The sequence below is a fragment of the Asterias amurensis genome, chromosome 14, assembly GCF_032118995.1.
Source record: "Asterias amurensis chromosome 14, ASM3211899v1".
Taxonomy (NCBI): domain Eukaryota; kingdom Metazoa; phylum Echinodermata; class Asteroidea; order Forcipulatida; family Asteriidae; genus Asterias; species Asterias amurensis.
In genome coordinates, this window is record NC_092661.1 from 9,272,263 (window position 1) to 9,291,776 (window position 19,514).

Here is a 19,514-nt window from a genome sequence, read left to right on the forward strand (position 1 = left end):
AGGCAATGAGCTCTTAAACGGCTGAAGGGGCTTTTATCCTCTGGCCATGATCCTGCCGGTTTAAAACAGTTGTTTTTGTTAAAAAGCGAATTCAATTTACAATATAGACAATCTGTGACAATTTCTTTTTTTAGTGAATTTTTGAGTTAGTACATTTTAAATTTTTTTATAATTCTGTTTGGTGTGCGCTCTGTAGATAAGGTGCGGTACTAATAATATTGCATTCTGCATTTGTAAATTAGTGTAAATAAGCTTGTGCGCCCATCACACAAAGCTAGCCAGTCTTTAGCAGCTCCAGCTACATGTATGTGACATGCTATCCACCAATAGAATTAGCTGGTAGGCTCAAATGAAATTTGTGGACTTTTGTTTTGTTTTCCCAGAGGGTCGTGATAAGGATCCAATGTTGATGCAGAGAGTTCCGACGTCCTACTTGGCCTTAGAGAAAGCCGTCATGCACATTGCATCTGAGATGCGTAAGGCGAAAACTGAACCAGTCGTACCCGCTCTGGAGTACAGGTAAGATGTGGTTTTGAAGAAGGTTCAAAGAAGTTTGATATGTCTGTTATAGCTATTAGTATCCGCGCCTTGATATGTCTGTCAGGGAGTATCTAAAAAAGGCAGAGCAGGAGGAAGGATGATTTGGTTTTACTCGTACACCGACACACACACTGGACTCTGGAATGTATGAATAACAGTACTAGACACTCGGGTGGGATTCGAACCCACGACCCTTGCAATTCTAGAGCAGTGTGTTACCAACTAGACTACCGAGGTTGCCCGGTAGCTAGAGGCAGTTCGAATCCTATATTTTGGCAGCGGGTACCGCAACGATAATAAGAGATGTTAAATTTGCATCGGGGATAAAGAATATTAATTTTGGTTTTTACCCATACACCGATGTGTGTAGCACTGTATACTATAGTACTAGACACATTTCGGTATTGACTCAATTGACCTGATGTCATTATCAGAAAAATCTTGGACGCACCATATTGGTGGGCAATGGCACTGCGCATTATTCGGTGAAATGCGCATTTTAGGTGATGCAGCGTTTACCATACACGCAAACCTATAGACCACAAAAATTGTGAGCGTGGCACAGTCGTCGCGTGTGATTTGCGAATAATAAGCTGTTGGGTTATTGCTGCCTAAAATATTAGATTTGAAATGGCTCAAGCTATCAGGCAATCTCGGCACAGCCAGCCATAAAAAATGCAATTTTTGTGAAAACTTGCTGCTAAGCAATTCTATTATGTGCTTAGCAAGTGTTTGTGCTTACAGGGTTTATGAAATTGGTCCATGATTGGATGTTTAAGGCCTTTTGTGGTAGCTTTGCTTTTTCATGTCAAAGAACCAGTACCTAAGATGAGTAGGTGCTTTACTGCTTTGTAACTTTATGTCGCTGCTTGTTTTATTCTAGGACTGAAGTGACGCGAGTGATGTTGGAACAATCCCAGGTTTCCTTCCACGACAAAGAAGACTTGATGCAAGCAACAAGATTCCTCCATAACAATGGTGAGACAAACACTTTCATTGTCAAGAAAAACATATCCCCAATATTTATGTATTTTTCTCAAAATGTCACTCTCTTGATATTAATAAGAATAATAATAGTATTGAAGTCTTATATAGCGCACGTATCTTCAAACAAGGTACATGTACTCAAGGCGCTGAGTATATACAAACTTTCAGAAAGATAGGTGACTGCAGTGATGAATTCTAAGACCCATATATGTAGCACCTTATAAGGGTTTACAAGGTGCTACAGCGCATTAAGCAGACACAGCCAGGAACACCAGGGTGAACCCCTTCTCTTTTCGATAAGTGCACTGGGCTCTTTTACATGCGTTACACAACACATGGGACCAATGGCTTAACAGTATGTACCATTCGGAGGATGAAGCAATGGTTAAGTGTCTTGCTTAAGGACACAAGTATCACAACTATTGTAATAGACCTTATGCACATGACGTCATTTCAGTAGGGCGCCCTCACCTAGAGGTCAAAAGGAGGTTGTTCATTAGCCAATCCTGTGCGCCGCACGTACAAATGTGTGCGTTTCGATTGTTTCGTCACCGTTTTTCTACTAAGATGGCCGCTGGATGACGTCAATGCATAAGGTCTATAACAGGTCACCGTGGAGGATTGTGGGTTCTAACCCTACCAAGTTAACCAAGCTGATTTCACAATGACTAGAAAATATTGTTGCTACAATCGTTACTAAATCACAATTTCTTGATTTGTGCAATTCATAATCGTAGACATTAAACCAATATTTGTAATGAGACAGATTGGCTCTTGCAATCTTGGTGTTAATATTACCTTTTTGGAGTTTTTCCTTTGTGATTGTACTTACTGTTATTGTAAATTTACTAGCAGTTCGGCTGATGCAGCGATTTGTTAATTGGATAATAAACCATTTATGAATGAATGGTAAATGCATAAGCAGAATAAAAAATAAAATATGTGTTTTATTTTGTAGGTATTCTATTACACTATGAAGACTCAATGTTGAGTGACTACTACTTTCTGGATCCTCAGTGGCTCTGTGACACCCTGGCCAAGATTGTCACCATCCCGGAGATCAACCCTGACGTTAAGAAAGGTTAGTTCAAAGGTCAAACCGATTTACCATCTCAAAATATGCAACTTTAAAGCCCTTTTCACACTTCTTTGTTTATTCCCCCCTTGCCTCACGGTCTGCCCACAGTCTGCCCGGGCAAATAAGCGTATTTTCCTGTGAAAAAAAATATCACAGGCATATTACTCGGGTGGGATTCAAACCCACGACCCTTGCAATTCTAGAGCAGTGTCTTACCAATCTAGCCCGGTAGCTAGAAGCAGTTCGAATCCTATATTTTGGTAGCGGCTGGTACGGCACAATATAATAGATGTTAGTTATATCGTTGCAGGCTAATAAAGCTCTGGGTTTAACTCGCCCAGGAAGTTTTAGTAGCCCTGATTATAAACATGTATCAAGTGTCATAAATGCATCTTTCTGATTGCAGAAAGCTTCCCTGAAAGTATAACTTGCTGAGGTGCTGTAGTTTTTGAGAAATGAGTAAAACAATGTCATGAAAATAATTTTCGTCTCAGTGATCATGAGATCATGTAAAACGTTTTTTCATGACATTGTTTTACTCATTTCACAAAAACCACAGCACTTCAGCAATTAATATTTTAAGGTACGCTTTCTACTATAATTTTGTTCAAACGGTGTAAGTTTAATGTAAATCTGTGGACATTGTGTTTTGTGATACAAAAAAGTATCCAAATGCATCAAAGCTCTAAGAGTCTTGATTCTTAAATCTTGACCCAGGTGTGATGCTGATTGAGGATCTCCATCGTAAGTTTGAAGACTCCAGCGTGAAGGAGTTCATCCTGACCCTCCTCAATAAGTGTGAGGTAGCTGTGACGTACGACAACAAACATGTCTTAGTCCCATCTCGTCTGCCTGTAGAGGGCCTGGATATGACAATGATTCCCCTCATCAGGGAGCAAGTCACCAGCATAAAGGTTTGTCGCTCATGTTCCAACTCCCTTGATTAATCTTTAAAGGCAGTGGACACTATTGGTAATTAGTCAAAATAATTTTTAGCATAAAAAAATACTTGGTAACAAGCAATGGAGAGCTGTTGACTGTATAAAACATTGTGAGAAATGGCTCCCTCTGAAGAAACGTAGTTTTTGAGAAAGAAGTAATTTTCCACGAACTTGATTTCGAGAGACCTCATGATTAGATTTTGAGGTCTCGAAATCAAGCATCTGAGAGCACACAACATCATGTGATAAGGATGTTTTTTTTTCCATTATTATCTCGCAACTTCGACGACCAATTGAGCTCAAATTTTCACAGGTTTGTTTTTTTGAGCATATTTTGAGATACACCAAGTGAGAAGACTGGTATTTGCATTTACCAAAAGTGTCCTTTGTCTTTAATCTTTATGGAAAAACAAATCTCTGCTAGGATTAAAAAGTCAGGCCTTTAACTATTGTTTGCATTTATACCATAGGTCCTTTTGGTTTGTATGCAGTTTAATGCTAATTCTACTTTCTAACTGTTCATTTGATCATAGGAACATAAACGCACACCATCCCCAGTGTTTGGTTCCCCGTCTCCCAACCGCCAATGGAACCGGAAAGCTGTCCGCGGTGCCTCCCCACCCTCGATCACTTCTCGTAACTACAGGCATTCTCCGACGTCCCAGCGTCGTAACCAACGCGGACTGCATGTACCGATTGCCTCATCACTCAGCCGACAAGAGAGCTCTTCCATGCCGATGCTAACTCAACAGTTTAACAGCCAGGCACGAGTAGATAATTGTAGCTCAGTTCCTTCGTCGACACTGCTCATTCCTGGATTGTCAACGGATTGTGTGTCACTGCCACTCGAGGTCGGGTGTCAGTCCGCCACACAGAGCACGTACAGCCACAGCTCTGGTGATATACTCTTCAGTGGAAGCCAGCCCTGCAATGTCCAGGTAACTGTCAAAGAGTCCACGACGGAGCTGGACAGCATGGAAGTTATTCCCATACCAAACCTGAAGGCGGCGATCCGACGGCTTTACATCTTGCAGTACATCCCTAGCGGATTCTGGTCGCATCTGATCAGCCGGTTCCTCTCCGACAAAACTTTTTGTAAGATCGTTCCGTCATTGTATCCGATGCCGGAACGTCTCAAGGTCATGATGAGCCAGCCGGCCTTGGACGCTCTGGAGAACAAGTATCAGTGGATCGTTTGGCAGACTGGGATTGAGCTTCGGTTCTTCGGGGCAACAATCTTCCACGTGAAGGAGATCGTCGAAGAGATATGCTCTAGAATCTTCGTGAACGAGCGGCGACCAGATTTCATCAAGGTGGTGAGCCCCGATGGTAGTGGATCGGGGGAAGACCGGGCCGTGTCCCTTTCCCGGAGTGGGCAGCTGGAGATCATGATCCCCAACCAGACCCTGAAGATCAACCAGAAGCTGACGACCGCGTCGCAGACACACTGGATGGAATCCGGCCAAGAGGTGGAGACAGAGCACATTGAGATCGCGAGCTCCCTGCAGGTAGCCTCCCGTCTGCTCTCCACGATCATGGACCTGATCGACACTCTGATGGAAAACTTCTACCCGTCGATCTGCGAACCGCTCGGCATCACCTTCCAGGGGGAGCTCTTCATCACCAGACTGGTACCCTGCAACCGCTGCTGGCGAGACTACACCAAGTCCAACATCAGCGAGCTGGACGAGAGAGAGTGGGAAGTTGTCGACAGATGTGACTTTGATTCTACACAACAGAGTCTCCTCCTTCCGGATTCCCCGTACCCTACGAAAAGATCAACGAGCTCCAACTTGTGCTGTGGACTATCCTGTGCTGACAAACACTCGCACGGTGCCTACAGTGTGTTTACCTCGTACGCGGGAAAGTTAGACTCACTCCGGCCACGAGCCTACGCGATGAAAGAAAAAGAACGCGTCACTGTCAGCCAATCAAAATCCTCAGAGCAAAGCGAATGCACCAGCCAGGCCGATCTCTTGCTGACCGAATCGCAGGATATGGTCTTCCCTGATATGGTGTCTAACATCAACCTTGACTTGAGGTTCACAAACGCTATCGATATGAATTCGGACCCTACTGGCGATGTGCAGGTGTACGGGTTCTTGTTTGAGATGTTGGTGCTTCAGGCGATGAAGACAGAGATTGTGACTTGCCCTGTTCATGGGCGGGTCAAGCTGAGCACCATTGCCCCAGATGTGGTAAGTTCCTGTGGCTAACGTGAAATTAAAATAGCAAACAATTATGGCCAGTTATCTGACAAAACAGCACAAGCCCTGTTCATACTAACTGCAAATGCAAATGCAATATTAATGTTGATGTCACAAATTTGTAACAAACGTTTCGCATCAGTTGATGTTAGGTGACTGTAGGGCAGAGCAATTCTTGTGATTGATTTAGCTAAGTAGCGCTTATTTGTTGCAGTGGATGTATACTCCCCAGGGAGCTGAGATAGTTCAAGGAATTAATTAAATGGACCAGTGACCAGGGGTAATAATGTTGCAAACTCTTTGAGAAGCCCTTTGTGTGTGAAAAGCACTATATAGAAACGGTTATAATGATTATTTTTATTATTAATGCCTTCATAAATTCACAATTATTTGTTCACATTTACAGGTCTTCCATGACTTAGGTCCTGCCTTACTCGTTGACCGCAACACCCTAGAGGTTCGTCGCCTTCTCGGCAGCGGGACCTTTGGCCTCGTCTTCAAGGGTCACACCTCCCGCAGTCTCAGCGACAACAAAGTCCAAGTGGCCATCAAGATGCTCCAACCCTACCCCCCAGGTCAGGGGGCCGGGAACACTGACAAGCACCGGTTTGAGGTGGAGAACAATAAGTGGCAACGAGACCCTCTGAGATTCTCGTGTGAGGCGTACCGGACGGCGCGTAAGGAGCTGTCAATCATGTTGAACCTGGACCACCCGCAGATCGTACCACTCATCGGGTTCTGCCGTCAGCCGATGAGTTTAGTCTTAGAGTTGGCTCCGGAGGGTGCCCTTGATACCAAACTGGAAGATTACAAGAGGGTGGGAGCTAGGTTGACGCCCATATCGATGCAGAAGATTATCGTACAGGTAAGGATAATAGTTGATTCCTTGGTGCTGTCCCCTTTTGGTGTACCTTGTTTCATTTCATTTCATTTTATTGGAATCACATTTCGTGGCCTACAAGCCAGATTGCACATGATTTACAATAACTAAATAGTAAAAGCATTATTATTATTGATATTATTATAATTATTATATAAAAAGATATTAAAAAACACACAAGAACAGGACTGTGATTGTGATTATTACAAACACCAATGACTACATTAAAATTGGGAAATTAAAACAGAGAAACAAAATGAGTTGATTGCTCTGGACTACTTTAGTACTTGCAATTCTCCAGTCATCCACAGAATGACATGAAGTACCAGCACTGTCTACTCACATGTTCCCTACAAGTGGTTTCCAGGATGCACAACTGCTGTTTCATGCTGGCTCTGTGTTATATAGGGGGGGCTTAATCTATTTTTTACACACTTAATTTTAGACATTCAAGGTCCAAGGTCCCAACATTCCAAGGTCCCTACACCTTGATGCATGACGATGACTAGAGCAAGCTAGTAAATATGTTGATACCAATTAAGAACTCACTCTGCAGTAAGCCCGGTTCATACTTCCTACGAATGCGAATGCGATACGAATGTTGACGTCACAAATGCGCAATGAATAATTCGCAGCTGTTCAACTCTGCTCAACTCACTTGCGAATATTGGTGCGAAAGGAGGGTTGTGACATTAAATTCACGTCAAATTCGCTTCGCATTCGCATTTGCAGGAAGTATGAAGTGGGCTGTAGTGAAGTTAATAAAGCGAAGTTCCCTCGATCAACTAAAGCGAAAGTAGTCCTTACGATTTCCTTCCCCAAGACCAGTAAGTAGTTAATAAGCAGATCTAAGAGGTCTCCTAAATTCCAAAAATCTACTCTGCGGTAGAGAAGTCTGCTGATTTCCGACAATCTACTCAGCACTAGTAGAATATATAGCAAGATATTTATATTAACGTTGAGACCAATATAAGAACTGACTCTGCGGTAGTGCAGTTAATTACAATCCTATAAGCTAAAGTGGTAGTCTCAGCCTATTTTCTATACCATCCGTCCAGCTAATAGTTTATAAGCAGGACAGTTCGTTTCAGAACTGAGAAGTATCCAGACCACCGAACAATCTACTCTGCGGTAGTAGTAATAATAATAATAATAATAATAATAAAACCAGCTCTTATATAGTGCAATTCCAAAAGAAAATGATCAATGCGCTTAACACACAAACAATAGCAAATATAATACACTAGAATAAATAAGTTTTGAGGTTGCGTTTAGTAGAATAAATAAATAATTTAAGAGGGGCCTATTTCCCAAGGCCGAAGACCGAGGGAAATAGGCCCCTCTTCTGGTCACTCACAGGCCCGAGGGGGAATAGACGTACACTAGTTACCGAATTATGCTAGTCAATATGTGTTTTATAACACAGCTCGGTCTTAAAATGTCAAATAAGAACAGAAAAAGGAATTTTGTAGTTTGTTCACGGTTCAAGTCAAGAGAGGGCGCTGTTACCGCGGGCACTATTTGCAAAGACTAGTGCCCGCTCTGGTACTATTCCCGTACATTAGTTCATCCCACGTGACCGTGTTTCAGCCAATCAGAATACAGAACGAGCAAGAGGTGTGTTATAATGGCACATATTGTGTACTAATTGTGCTGCTGTACTTAATTTGTTTACTATTCTCTTTTTTTTTACCAATATCAAAATAAATGTTGATTGAATTGAATTAAATTGAATGAAACAACTAATAAACAAACACCCTTCAATCCGCCATTGCAGGTTTCTTCAGCCATTGCCTACCTCCACTGGAAGGGTATTATCTACAGGGACCTCAAGGCAGAGAATGTCTTAGTCTGGAGCCTGCCGGCCCCACACAGCCGGGATACCTGCGTCAAGGTGAAACTAGCAGACTATGGTATCAGTGTGTCTGCTATGCCGTCTGGTACCAAGGGGTACGGTGGAACGCCAGGGTTTATGGCTCCAGAGATTGTGCAGTACGATGGCAAGGAGAAGTACACTGAGAAGGTTTGTGTTTAAAAGCAGTGGTTTATTTTTATTTTTAGGGGGTTGGATATTGACCCCTTGCACGCGCGTCACACGCGGCGACTGATGCCACGCTCACCATGTTGGTGGGCAGTTAGGTTTACGTGTATTAACGCCGCGTCGCCTAAAATGCGTACTTCACTGCATAACGCACAGCATACTCTATGCATAGAGTTATATATGAAAACGCACAGTGAAATTGCCCACCAGTATGGCGCATTCAAGATTTTTCTGATGATGACGTCAGGTCAAATGGGTCAATAGGGGTCTGGGAATGGATTTTCGCAATTGACTGTATTCGAACATGTCTACGTCACCATTGTCCAGTGGTCAGACTGCGGGACTCGCAATCACAAAGGTTGTGGGTTCAAATCCTACCAAGCTCATGAAGCTAATCGCAAATTTCACAATGACTAGAATAAGTATTGTTGTCTAGGTACTGACAGTGGACACTATGGTAATTACTCAAAATAATGTTTAGCATAAAAACTTACTTGGTAGCAAGCAATGGAGAGCTGTATAAAACATTGCGAGAAAAACTCCCTTTTGAAAGTACACAACTTCGTGTGACAAGTGTACTTTTTCTTCCATTATTATCTTGCTACTTAGACGACCAATTGAGTTCAAATTTTCTCATTTTTATTTGTGCATAATTTGAGATACACCTAGTGAGAAAACTTGTCTTTGTCAATCACCAAAGGTGTCCAGTGTCTTTAAAGGTTGGTACCAATTATTGCGTATTTGATACAATCGTTACAGGTTGACTGTTTCTCTTTTGCGATGTTCATGTATGAGCTCATGTCAGTCCAGAGACCATTTGAGAATCTGGTCGGTAGAGACTTTGGTCGTCTGTCTGAGATCATTAAGCAACTCATCAAGGATGGACAGAGACCTGTTCTCACCAAAAAGGTAAGATCCCTTCGGAAGTCACGGCCAAGGCAATCTCATTTGCTTTGACCTTTTTTGTTCTCTTATGAAAACTTCCTTAAAAAAAACTTTTAAGAGGATTCCATTCGGAAGGCTCAGCCGAGGCAATATTGTTTGCTTGACCATTTTGAGAACTTCCTTTAGAATCCCTTCAAAGGCTGCGACCGAGGCAATCTCATTTGTTTTGACCATTTTGCAAGTGTGAGAACTTGATATTTCCCCCCTTCCTAAATTTATTCATGTATGGTTTTTTTCCCCCCCAGTTTTCCTGTTTTATTATATGTGGGACAACATGCTTCTGAGCAAACATTGATTTAGTTTGCTTTTGTTGTTCCTGACCCCCAACATGTTGTTTTTTTGTTTTTGTTTGGTATTTTCCTTGTGTCCTTCCTAGATTACCTACTTGTACTTGCTTGCTCCCCATATCTCATTTTTCATTGTTCTAGTTGCCCTTGTGTTATCATACTTTCTGTATTTTATTGTTGTTTCTGTTTTGGTTTAATAGTTCTTTATTTTGCCTGGTTTTGTATTTTTTTCTTGATTTGTTGAGGTCAAATTCATACTACATGTATTAATAATAATTAAACTGCCAGTAGGTGCTGGTAACCGCAGGCCTGGTGCTTTGTTTTGAAAGGGAGAGAGAACCAAGGCGCCTTCTCCTTGGTGAATGGTAACTCTATGAGGAAACTTTACATTTCTGCGGGAAGGTTGCTAATGGGCAACTACCTGTGGCAGCTGAGGCAATTGCCTTTGTTGTCTTTGTGAATTACCAGACTTGTTCAAATCGTTAACAAACATTGGGTGACATTCATCGAGGCCAGATTTAATTAGGCCTATTCTACATAGTTCTTACTGTGATCTTGTGATTATTTCTGCTTTTTTTACTTCATAATCACTTGTACTTGTCGTAACTGAGTATTAATAATTCTTTTCTAATGTTGCTACGTTGTGTTACACACAGGAGAAGCTGTATCCTACATACATCGTTGACCTGATGGCGTTGTGCTGGTCCTAAGCATCCAGAGACAGCCCCACCATAAGACAAAATAAAAACAATTCCTCTAATGTTGCCGCATTGTTGTTCACACAGGAGAAGCTCTATCCTACGTACATCGTTGACCTGATAGCGTGGTGCTGGTCCAAGCATCCAGAAACCGTCCCACCATAAGACAAAATAAAAATAATTCCTCTAATGTTGCCGCATTGTTTTACACATAGGAGAAGCTGTATCCTACATACATCGTGGACCTGATGGCGTGGTGCTGGTCCCAAGCATCCAGAGACCGTCCCACCATGGAGCAGATTAATAACATCGCTAGGATGATGGAGTTTCCCAACCTGAAGGAAGTCATGTCTCCTCAAGATAACGAGAAGATTACCTGTGCTTGCGCTCCTCCGGTCTTAATGAGCAGCGTTTCAGATGCTGGTGAGTTAGGAATATTTGTTTTTGTGATTAAGACATAAGACAAAAATTCCAGGTCAAATCTATAAATGTTTATAAAGGCCTTATTGACTGTTTTTGAATAAAAACAAGAATAAGAAAACGCAGTTCTTATTTCGGGCTTAAACTGAGGGCATCTCAAAGCGTTAATTATTTGTGAAAAAATATTTTCAGAGATTTTCCGATGTTGCGTCTTATAGTTGAACAGTTATGTTAATTCAAATTCAACATGCCTTTCGTCTGACTTTTCCCCAAACAGACAGTGAGGACCTGGGTGCCATCCAGCCGTGTGTCTGGCTAGCACAGTGCAGAGAGGATCCAGTGCAGGGTACCAGCCAGGCGTCGGTAGTCGTCCTCAATGTGGACCGTAGTCCCGGGGACGGAAGCGCCTGCGTCAAGTTCAACATAAGCGGCGGGAATGTGGACTGTATGTGTGCTGTCGGTGATACGATGTGGCTGGGTCTGTCGTCTGGAGCAATCGCTATCTATGGGTGAGTTTAAAGGCAGTGGACACTATTGGTAATTTTTTTTTTTTTAATTGTTAGCACAAAACTTTCTTGGTAACAAGCAATGGAGAGCTGTTGATAGTATGAAACATTGTGAGAAACCAGCTCCCTCTGAAGTAACATAGTTTTCAAGAAAGGAGTAATTTTCCACGAATTGGATTTCAAAACCTCAGAAAGTTTTTGAGGTCCCGCAATCAAGCATCTGAAAGCATACAACTTCGTGTGACAAGGGTGTTTTTTCTTTCATTTTTATCTCGCAACTTCGATGAAATAATTGAGTTAACATTTTCAAGTGAGAAGACTGGTCTTTGACAATTACCAAAGGTGTATAGTCTCTTTAAAGCTGTCTAGTTTTCCATTTTAAAATTGCTTATCTTGTTTTGAAATGCTTGAACAAAACTACACCTTATTATATTTCCACTTGACTGTTACACTACACTCCTTCACGATTTCTTTAATCCACACTTGACATCACTCGCTTGAATGTTCCCCGAGCAAACAAAGTTCTTCATGTAGGTCAGAAAGCTTTCAGTGTAGCTGGGCCAATGATTTGGAACAATAATCTACCTGCTGTCTTTAGGGAATCTGTTACTCTAACTGCATTTCGTGAAGTTGTAAAGACTCACCTTTTTCCATTTCAATTTCTTTCTAGTGCGCTTTATAAGTTTGATTTTTATTTCTGATGTTATGTTGTGTCATATGTCTTCTTATAGTTTATAGACAGAACCACAAAACTGTGTCTCTTTATACACTGACCAAACACACAGCTCTGTGTTGCATTTACGCTGTGGGCATTCACTGGTTCCCCCCCCCCCAACCCCCCCCCCCCCCAAAAAAAAGTCTGGTAATAGCCTGGTTCATATTTAACACAATTTGCAAGCATCTGGTTTCCACATCAACTGGAATGTATGTCATTTGTTGTACATGTAGGTAGACCCCAACTTTTGGCGTGTCATGGTAGAGCGGTTAAGAGCACCGTATTCAAGCTCTGCTGTTTGACCAGCAGAGTGTGGGTTCGAATCCCGGTCGTGACACTTGCTACGTAAAATTGGGGAGGTATTGCTTTCTGCTCTACCGGCCAGGCTTCGGACTGATGATACCCAAGCCTACATGTACATGTACATGTACATCCATATGGACTAGAAAAGGGGTAACCCTGTTTCAGCCCTAGGAGTAGGTAGCAACGGCCTCTGGACAAAAAAATAATTGTAGCCCACACCTTGAAGTGGCCTTCAGGCCTTGTGTGTCTGGCGACTTGCAAAAAAAAAAAACACCTCCCCCAAAAACACCAGCACATTATCTGGAGGTTGCAGATTCAAATCATGCTCTCGTTAACCTGTCCTAATATTATAAATATGTTATTATTCTAGTGCAAACCGCAATGCCTTCCGAGAGCTCTGCCCAGTGTTCGTTCTCCCTCGTTGCTTGGGTAAGATCCAGGTTCCTAAGGCCATCGTTCACATCAGTGCCCGGAAGGAGGTGTTTGTAGCCATTGATCACCGTATCATTGTGATCGCTGAGGAAGGTGGCATTTTGAAGGAGAATGTCATGCTGAAATATGTTGAGTTTAACCTAGAGGTCTTCACGCTGGTGGCTGTGCCGGGACTCGGTGTCTTTGGAAAGTAAGTTTATAATTGTTTTTTATTAATTTATTTTTCTTCATATCTGCTTACTGTATTTCCCCAGTGTGGGATAATAAAGTTCTTATCTTATCTTATCTTATCTTATCTGTATAAGTTTGTCTTATTGACGGTTTATAATTACTTTTTCTCCTTTCCTCTCCTGTTATTCCTTCCTAGCCATTAATTGTAGCGGAGCTTTCTTTTCAAAAAGCGATTTCAAATTTGTTGATAACAATTAATAATAACTTTTTCTCCTCCTCGCTCTTTTAATCGTTTTGTTTTGTGATTTTTGACGTCTCTAATTTAGATGAGTCTTGAAGGCAGTGGACACTATTGGTAATTACTCCAAATTATTAGCATAAACCTTTCTTGGTAACGAGTAATGGGGAGAGGTTGATAGTATAAAACATTGTGAGAAACGGCTCCCTCTGAAGTAACGTAGTTTTTGAGAAAGAAGTTATTTTCTACGAAATTGTTTTTGCAATTACCAATAGTGTCCACTGCCTTTAATGCAATCTTCACAGTGTTATTTATCGTTGTGTAGGGATTATTGAGACGCCTTTTCGGGTGTGAAAGCATTATATAAAAACTGGTTACTATTATTATTATTATTATTATTATTATTATTATTATTATTATTACTATTATTATTAATATTTTTACTATTATTATTATTTTAGTAAATCGTTTGAGATTTGGTGCGGCCTAGCCGAGGGACACATTGATGTCGTCGACGTGATGAGCCTCACTATCAAGAAGGTTGATCTGAATCATCACAACACGCTGGACTGTGTGGCCAAAGTGTCGCGCCTGGTGACCTATGACCTGGACCTGATGGAGCACATGGACCTCCACCATGTATGGTCTTGCATCCAGCCTGGTGAGTAGACGACAACTTTATAAATCACTTGATTGCAACAAAAAATTACTTTGAACACAATTAAAGAATGTATTCATTTTTTGTTTGACCCATACACAATGATGTGTGTTAGCACTGTATACTCAGTACTTTCCCGAGTTCATGAAAAATTACAGGCATATTACCTGGGTGGGATTCAAACCCACGACCTTTGCAATTCTAGAGCAGTGTCATACCAACTAGCTAGTCTCCAAAGCTTGACAAAAATCTTCTCGCTGGTTGTAGAATATAATAATAACAATAATAATAATAACCGTATTTATAACACGCCTTTTGCCAAAGGATACAAAGCACCAGGTATTATTACTGCAAGGAGTGGGGTGAATTTTGAGATATAAGACCTAATCCTTAAGCACCATGTAATGGTTCAAGGTGCTGTGGCGCATTATGCTGCCAATCCAGCCAGGAACACCGGGGCAAACCCTTCTCTTTTCGATAAGTGCACTGGGTTCTTTTACATGACACACAACACATGGGACCAAAGGACGAAGCAATGGTTATGTGTCTTGCTTAAGGACACAAAGTGTCATGGCTGGGGATTCGAACCCACACTCTTCTGATCAGAAACACCAGAGTTTGAATTCGCTGCTCTTAACTGCTCGGCCACGACACTCCCACTAAATATATAGCAAGTTCTAAAAAAAAACATACTCTACCAAGCAAGTAGACATACATTATGGTGTTACCGCAAGCCAAATATACGTTGACATCACCATGCAATGCCTTAAATCCCACCCCCCCCCCCCAGGATTTGTACCCCATGCATTCTGTACCTCATATCAGTAAATGATTCTTCATCTGTTGCGTGTTTTTTTTTGTAGGTCCCATCATATACAAGTGGAATGTGAAAACCAAGTCCATTGAGGGAACTCTGGACATCATCTCAGCACTGAGTAACTGTCAGTCAAACTCTAGACCAAGAGGCAGAACCAGCCTCAGACCGATGAATGGTAAGTACTATACTGTCGGTCAAACTCTAGACCGAGAGGCAGAACCAGCCTCAGACCGATGAGTGGTAAATACTATAGTTATGAGATTTTCTTGACTTTTATTTAATTTCAGACTTTTTATGTTGGCTGGTGAAGAAAATCAGGGGTTATTTTATCACCGACCACGACCCTGCAAGGTCTTAAAGGGTTGTTTAAGAATTAGGCACTACTCTTTTATTCCCATTCATAAAGATTTGTTTGTTAAAAAACGTAAACAAACTACAACTATAGACACTGTGACCATCTGCTTCAGAGCGAAAATTTGAAGTTTGTACATATTTTTTCACAAACTTTGTAAACAAATCTGTTTGGATTGTGTGTGTACGCTCGTTCAGAAGTGGATTACCACTGTTACTATAGCAGCTATGATTTTACGTTCTGCGTAATAAGATTGGCATACATGGGCTTGCGCGCACAACACACGGAAGCCAGTCGGTTTTAAACAGGATCCTGCTGGTCTTTATCAACCGTTTAAACACCCCCACATGGCGCGTTCTCCACCAATAGGATTAGCAAAACTGTCAGGGTATTTATGAATAGACAATATATGTAGGGCCATGTAGTGTTGCGAATGAACCCTGTTGTCACATTTCAAATGCGGAAAAATAATTACGATTTGATTTATTGTTTGGTGTATTGATGTGTTACTTTATCTATTGTTTTACAGACAACATTATAATGATGAGTGATCTTTTACAATTTGTGTTTCGGCTCCACTGAAATTTGTGTTTATCTTGCATATTGATGTTTTGTATTGGTCCAGAACATTGTGCAAAATGGTGATTTTGTTTTGTATAGTGCCGGTATTATACATTTTTGATCTTTTTAAAACCTGTTGCTTAGTAATACATGTAACTTAATGTACTACATGTACATGTACATGTGACAATTTTTCTTTGCTTACATACGGTGTGTATATTTTGTTGTACTGATGTACTTGACAATTTGTCTTGTTTTATTATCCATATTTGTGTGTATATTTTAGTTTTATTTGGTTGTGCTTTTGCTGGTATTTTTGATTAATTTTTATTATAACGTTGCCTATATTATTTATGAGAAGTCTTACCGTTTCAGGGTTGGATCAGCTTCCGGAGCTTACAATATTTTTATTCAATTTTCTTTTATTATTCAATAGAAATACTTCTTCTCCTTGCCATTCTACAATTATTGTAATTTGTGTCAAATTTGTTTTGCCTGTTCCTCTTACATTTATCACTTCAATTGTTGTATCAAAGCATTTCCCTGTTATCTTTGCTTCAACTGTAGCAGTCGTCAAAATTTCTGTTAGAAAATCTTCAGAGTCTGAAAGTTTTGACTTGAGTTACTTGAGTTAAATACATGTATATAGTTATTTACATTTCATCATAGTTTGAAACTTGTTCGATTTATCACTTTTTTTAATTTAGTAAATAAATAAATCTACATTTCGTTGTAAGAAATGATGTTTAAAAGCGTTAACAGTTTTAAATGGTAATCAGTTATTACTGATCGTAAAGAAAAGGGGCTTTCCCTGGTGTTCCTGGTCTGATCGGCAGCATACTGCGCCACAGCATCTTGTAAACAACTTGATGCTTTAAAGGAATAGGCCTAATACTCTGAAGACGTAGCTCCACTTACCTTGCAGGACAATATACAAAACGACTTGATACGCCCATAGGGGTGTGAATTAAAGGGCTATATAAGAACTCAGTATTATTACGTAATTCAGGATGAGATAAAGAGCGCTAAGATACAACCCTAGGGGTGTGATAAAGCACTATATAAGAACCTAGTATTCTTATTACATGTATAGTAGTCCAGGACTTAATTATCACAGGGCATTTACTTATTTAGCTTAACTTGAACCATGCACATTTGATTTTTGTTACATTTCTATGTACCCTTTAATTCTAATATTGTTGTGTTTTTCAAAAAAGAGTATGAAATAAACGTATTATTGAATTGAACAAATGTTTAAATGGATACCGACTGTGGTATTACATGTAGATGCTGATTTGACTGACTAAAGTCTCGTTTTCTTTCTCCCGACCCCAGCCATCAGAAACCAGGTGTCGTCCCTGGCCCTCTACTGTCAATATCTCTACATCGGCGTCTCATCAGGTAACATCCTCATCGCTGAGCCCCACACCTTGACCCCCCTCTCCATCATCAACTGCCACGAGGGACCCGTCAACTACATCATTCCCGTCCCCATCGAGCCCTGGGTCCCGCCGACGATAGAAGAAGACAGCGTGGAAGACACCCAAGCCGGCCACGACAGAGCCGTCATCGTGACGGCCGGCCGTGGATTCAATGACGTCATCGGCGGGTACTCCAACTCCCCGATCAGGGTCAAGGGTCAAGAGAGGCTGGAGTGGTACTTCCTGCTGTGGGAAGCGTCTAATTGGGAGCAGGGATATCTGCAGGTTCAAGATGGCTGCTATAAGGATGAACGGAAGAGTATGAGAGCCGGCTCATTACACTGAAATTTCTTCAAACTTCTTGCGGAGTCCAGGGCCAAATTTCATGAAAGTCTGTTAGAAAATTTAGCGTCCAGTTGGGAGCAGGGATATCTGCCAATTCAAGATGGCTGCTATAAAGATGACTTGAAGAATACAAGAGCTGGCTCCGAACACTGAAATTTCTTTAAAATCCTTGGAAGAGTCCAGGGTGCTTTTTAAGAATAATAATAACAATTAACACTATAATAATAATAATAATAATAATAATAATAATAATAATAATAATAATAATAATAATAATAATAATAATAATAATAATAATAATAATAATAATAATAATAATAATAATAATAATAATAATAATAATAATAATAATAATAATAATAATAATAATAATAATAATAATAATAATAATAATAATAATAATAATAATAATAATAATAATAAAAATAATAATAATAATAATAATAATAATAATAATAATAATAATAATTTATTCATGTATACAGCCAAATTCCAATATAATTTTATGTATTGGAATATTCATTATTTCGATGCAAATTTTTCATCTATTAATAAAATTTTGTTGAACAATAACAAAATATTAATAAAAATACAAGAAAATACACTGTAAGAAGATGGCTTTTTCATACACACTATCTACGGGTATCCAGTTATACCCTTGGGTGAATTAAACACAAGTAATGTTATCCATACCACTTTAACTCTTGTACATGTACCAAGTCGGGTGCTCTGATGTGAAATCAAATGGAAAAGCAATTACAAGACCACGGTATCGTTCAATGAAATAGCTTTTGTTTGATGTAAACATAGCAGCAGTATGATATCACGTATTGTACATATTTAAATCGCAAATTGCAATTTATTTTTACAATTTGTGGGATTTGGGGCATTGCTTGTTGAGGTATCAATGTATATAATTTGGTATATTTATAATTTACTTGACCAAGACAACATTGCATGAAATAGCAATGACACAAATTTGTCAATGAAAACCAAAATCGTCTTAATAGGGACTGATAAACATATTAGGTAACATGCACTACAACAAAATAGATATACACTTTTATGTAAATAGCAAAACAAATAGATTAATAAGTTAATAAAATTTAAAATGCTTAATCTTCATGGAAGCACTTTTAAAGCAGTAAACAATGAGAACAAAAATAGCTTAATAGAAACTAATTATAAATTAGAAAAACACTACAACGGTACACATGTAAACACACTAAAACAGTATAAATATACACCTTCATGTCAATAGCAATATAAATAAATACATTAATGAATTAATAAATAATTAAATAATACTTAATCTTCATGAAAGCACTTTTAAAGCTGTAAAATAATTTTCTGTCGAACATTCTGTAATTTCTGTAAATATTCTGAAATATATGCAAGTGTCAGGTCGTGGATCAGTCCTCAAACTGGTCAAACTAATACATTTTTCAATTTTTGTTATTTTTTATGTTGATGCATAAATAACCATATTTTAAAGGAAATAAACATTAACAATGTCTTGACTAAAAAGGAGTTATTTTTTAGTCATTATATTTTTTTATAGAAATTACTTCACAGGCAAGTGTTGTGGGCCATTAACTTCTTTTTTACTAAGCTATGAAATATTATATCTTGGGCTTCCACGGACCATTTGTATATACATGTATAACTTGTTGACTTCTGTGCATGTGTGTTTATATATATATACTGTATTAAAGTGACAATTGTATGTATATAATTGTATGCATCACAAGCCTGGAATTACATGGAGGCTATGTCCTTTGTGCCCCCTAAAGCCATGGGACACTTTCGGAACAATTAAAAAAAAGTTCCCATATTTACAAATAACCTACAGGGTTTACAGAAGGTAGTGGTGAAAGACTCCTCTTGAAATATTATTCCATGAAAGGCTTTTCTTTTTGAGAAAACATTAAAACAACTATCAATTCTCGATATCGAGAATTACGGATTTAT

General features: G+C 39.7%; 1 protein-coding gene across 5 annotated transcripts in view; it reads left to right on the top strand.

The window, feature by feature from the left end:
- LOC139947136 (leucine-rich repeat serine/threonine-protein kinase 1-like) overlaps positions 1-17,784 on the top strand; it is a 62,824-nt gene extending 45,040 nt beyond the window's left edge. For 4 of the 5 annotated variants that reach the window (XM_071944989.1, XM_071944990.1, XM_071944988.1 and 1 more), the window contains 14 exons: positions 384-519; positions 1,424-1,518; positions 2,486-2,608; positions 3,323-3,519; positions 4,080-5,744; positions 6,160-6,618; positions 8,411-8,656; positions 9,434-9,583; positions 10,820-11,027; positions 11,302-11,533; positions 12,919-13,170; positions 13,851-14,050; positions 14,911-15,039; positions 17,113-17,784. In XM_071944989.1, the coding sequence (XP_071801090.1) occupies positions 384-519; positions 1,424-1,518; positions 2,486-2,608; positions 3,323-3,519; positions 4,080-5,744; positions 6,160-6,618; positions 8,411-8,656; positions 9,434-9,583; positions 10,820-11,027; positions 11,302-11,533; positions 12,919-13,170; positions 13,851-14,050; positions 14,911-15,039; positions 17,113-17,543 (4,523 nt within the window). In that variant the 3' untranslated portion in view covers positions 17,544-17,784. Of the gene's footprint in view, positions 1-383; positions 520-1,423; positions 1,519-2,485; positions 2,609-3,322; positions 3,520-4,079; positions 5,745-6,159; positions 6,619-8,410; positions 8,657-9,433; positions 9,584-10,562; positions 10,628-10,819; positions 11,028-11,301; positions 11,534-12,918; positions 13,171-13,850; positions 14,051-14,910; positions 15,040-17,112 lie in introns of those variants that run through there. The other variant, XM_071944993.1, reaches the window with a different exon arrangement.
- Positions 17,785-19,514: the final 1,730 nt, after the last annotated feature.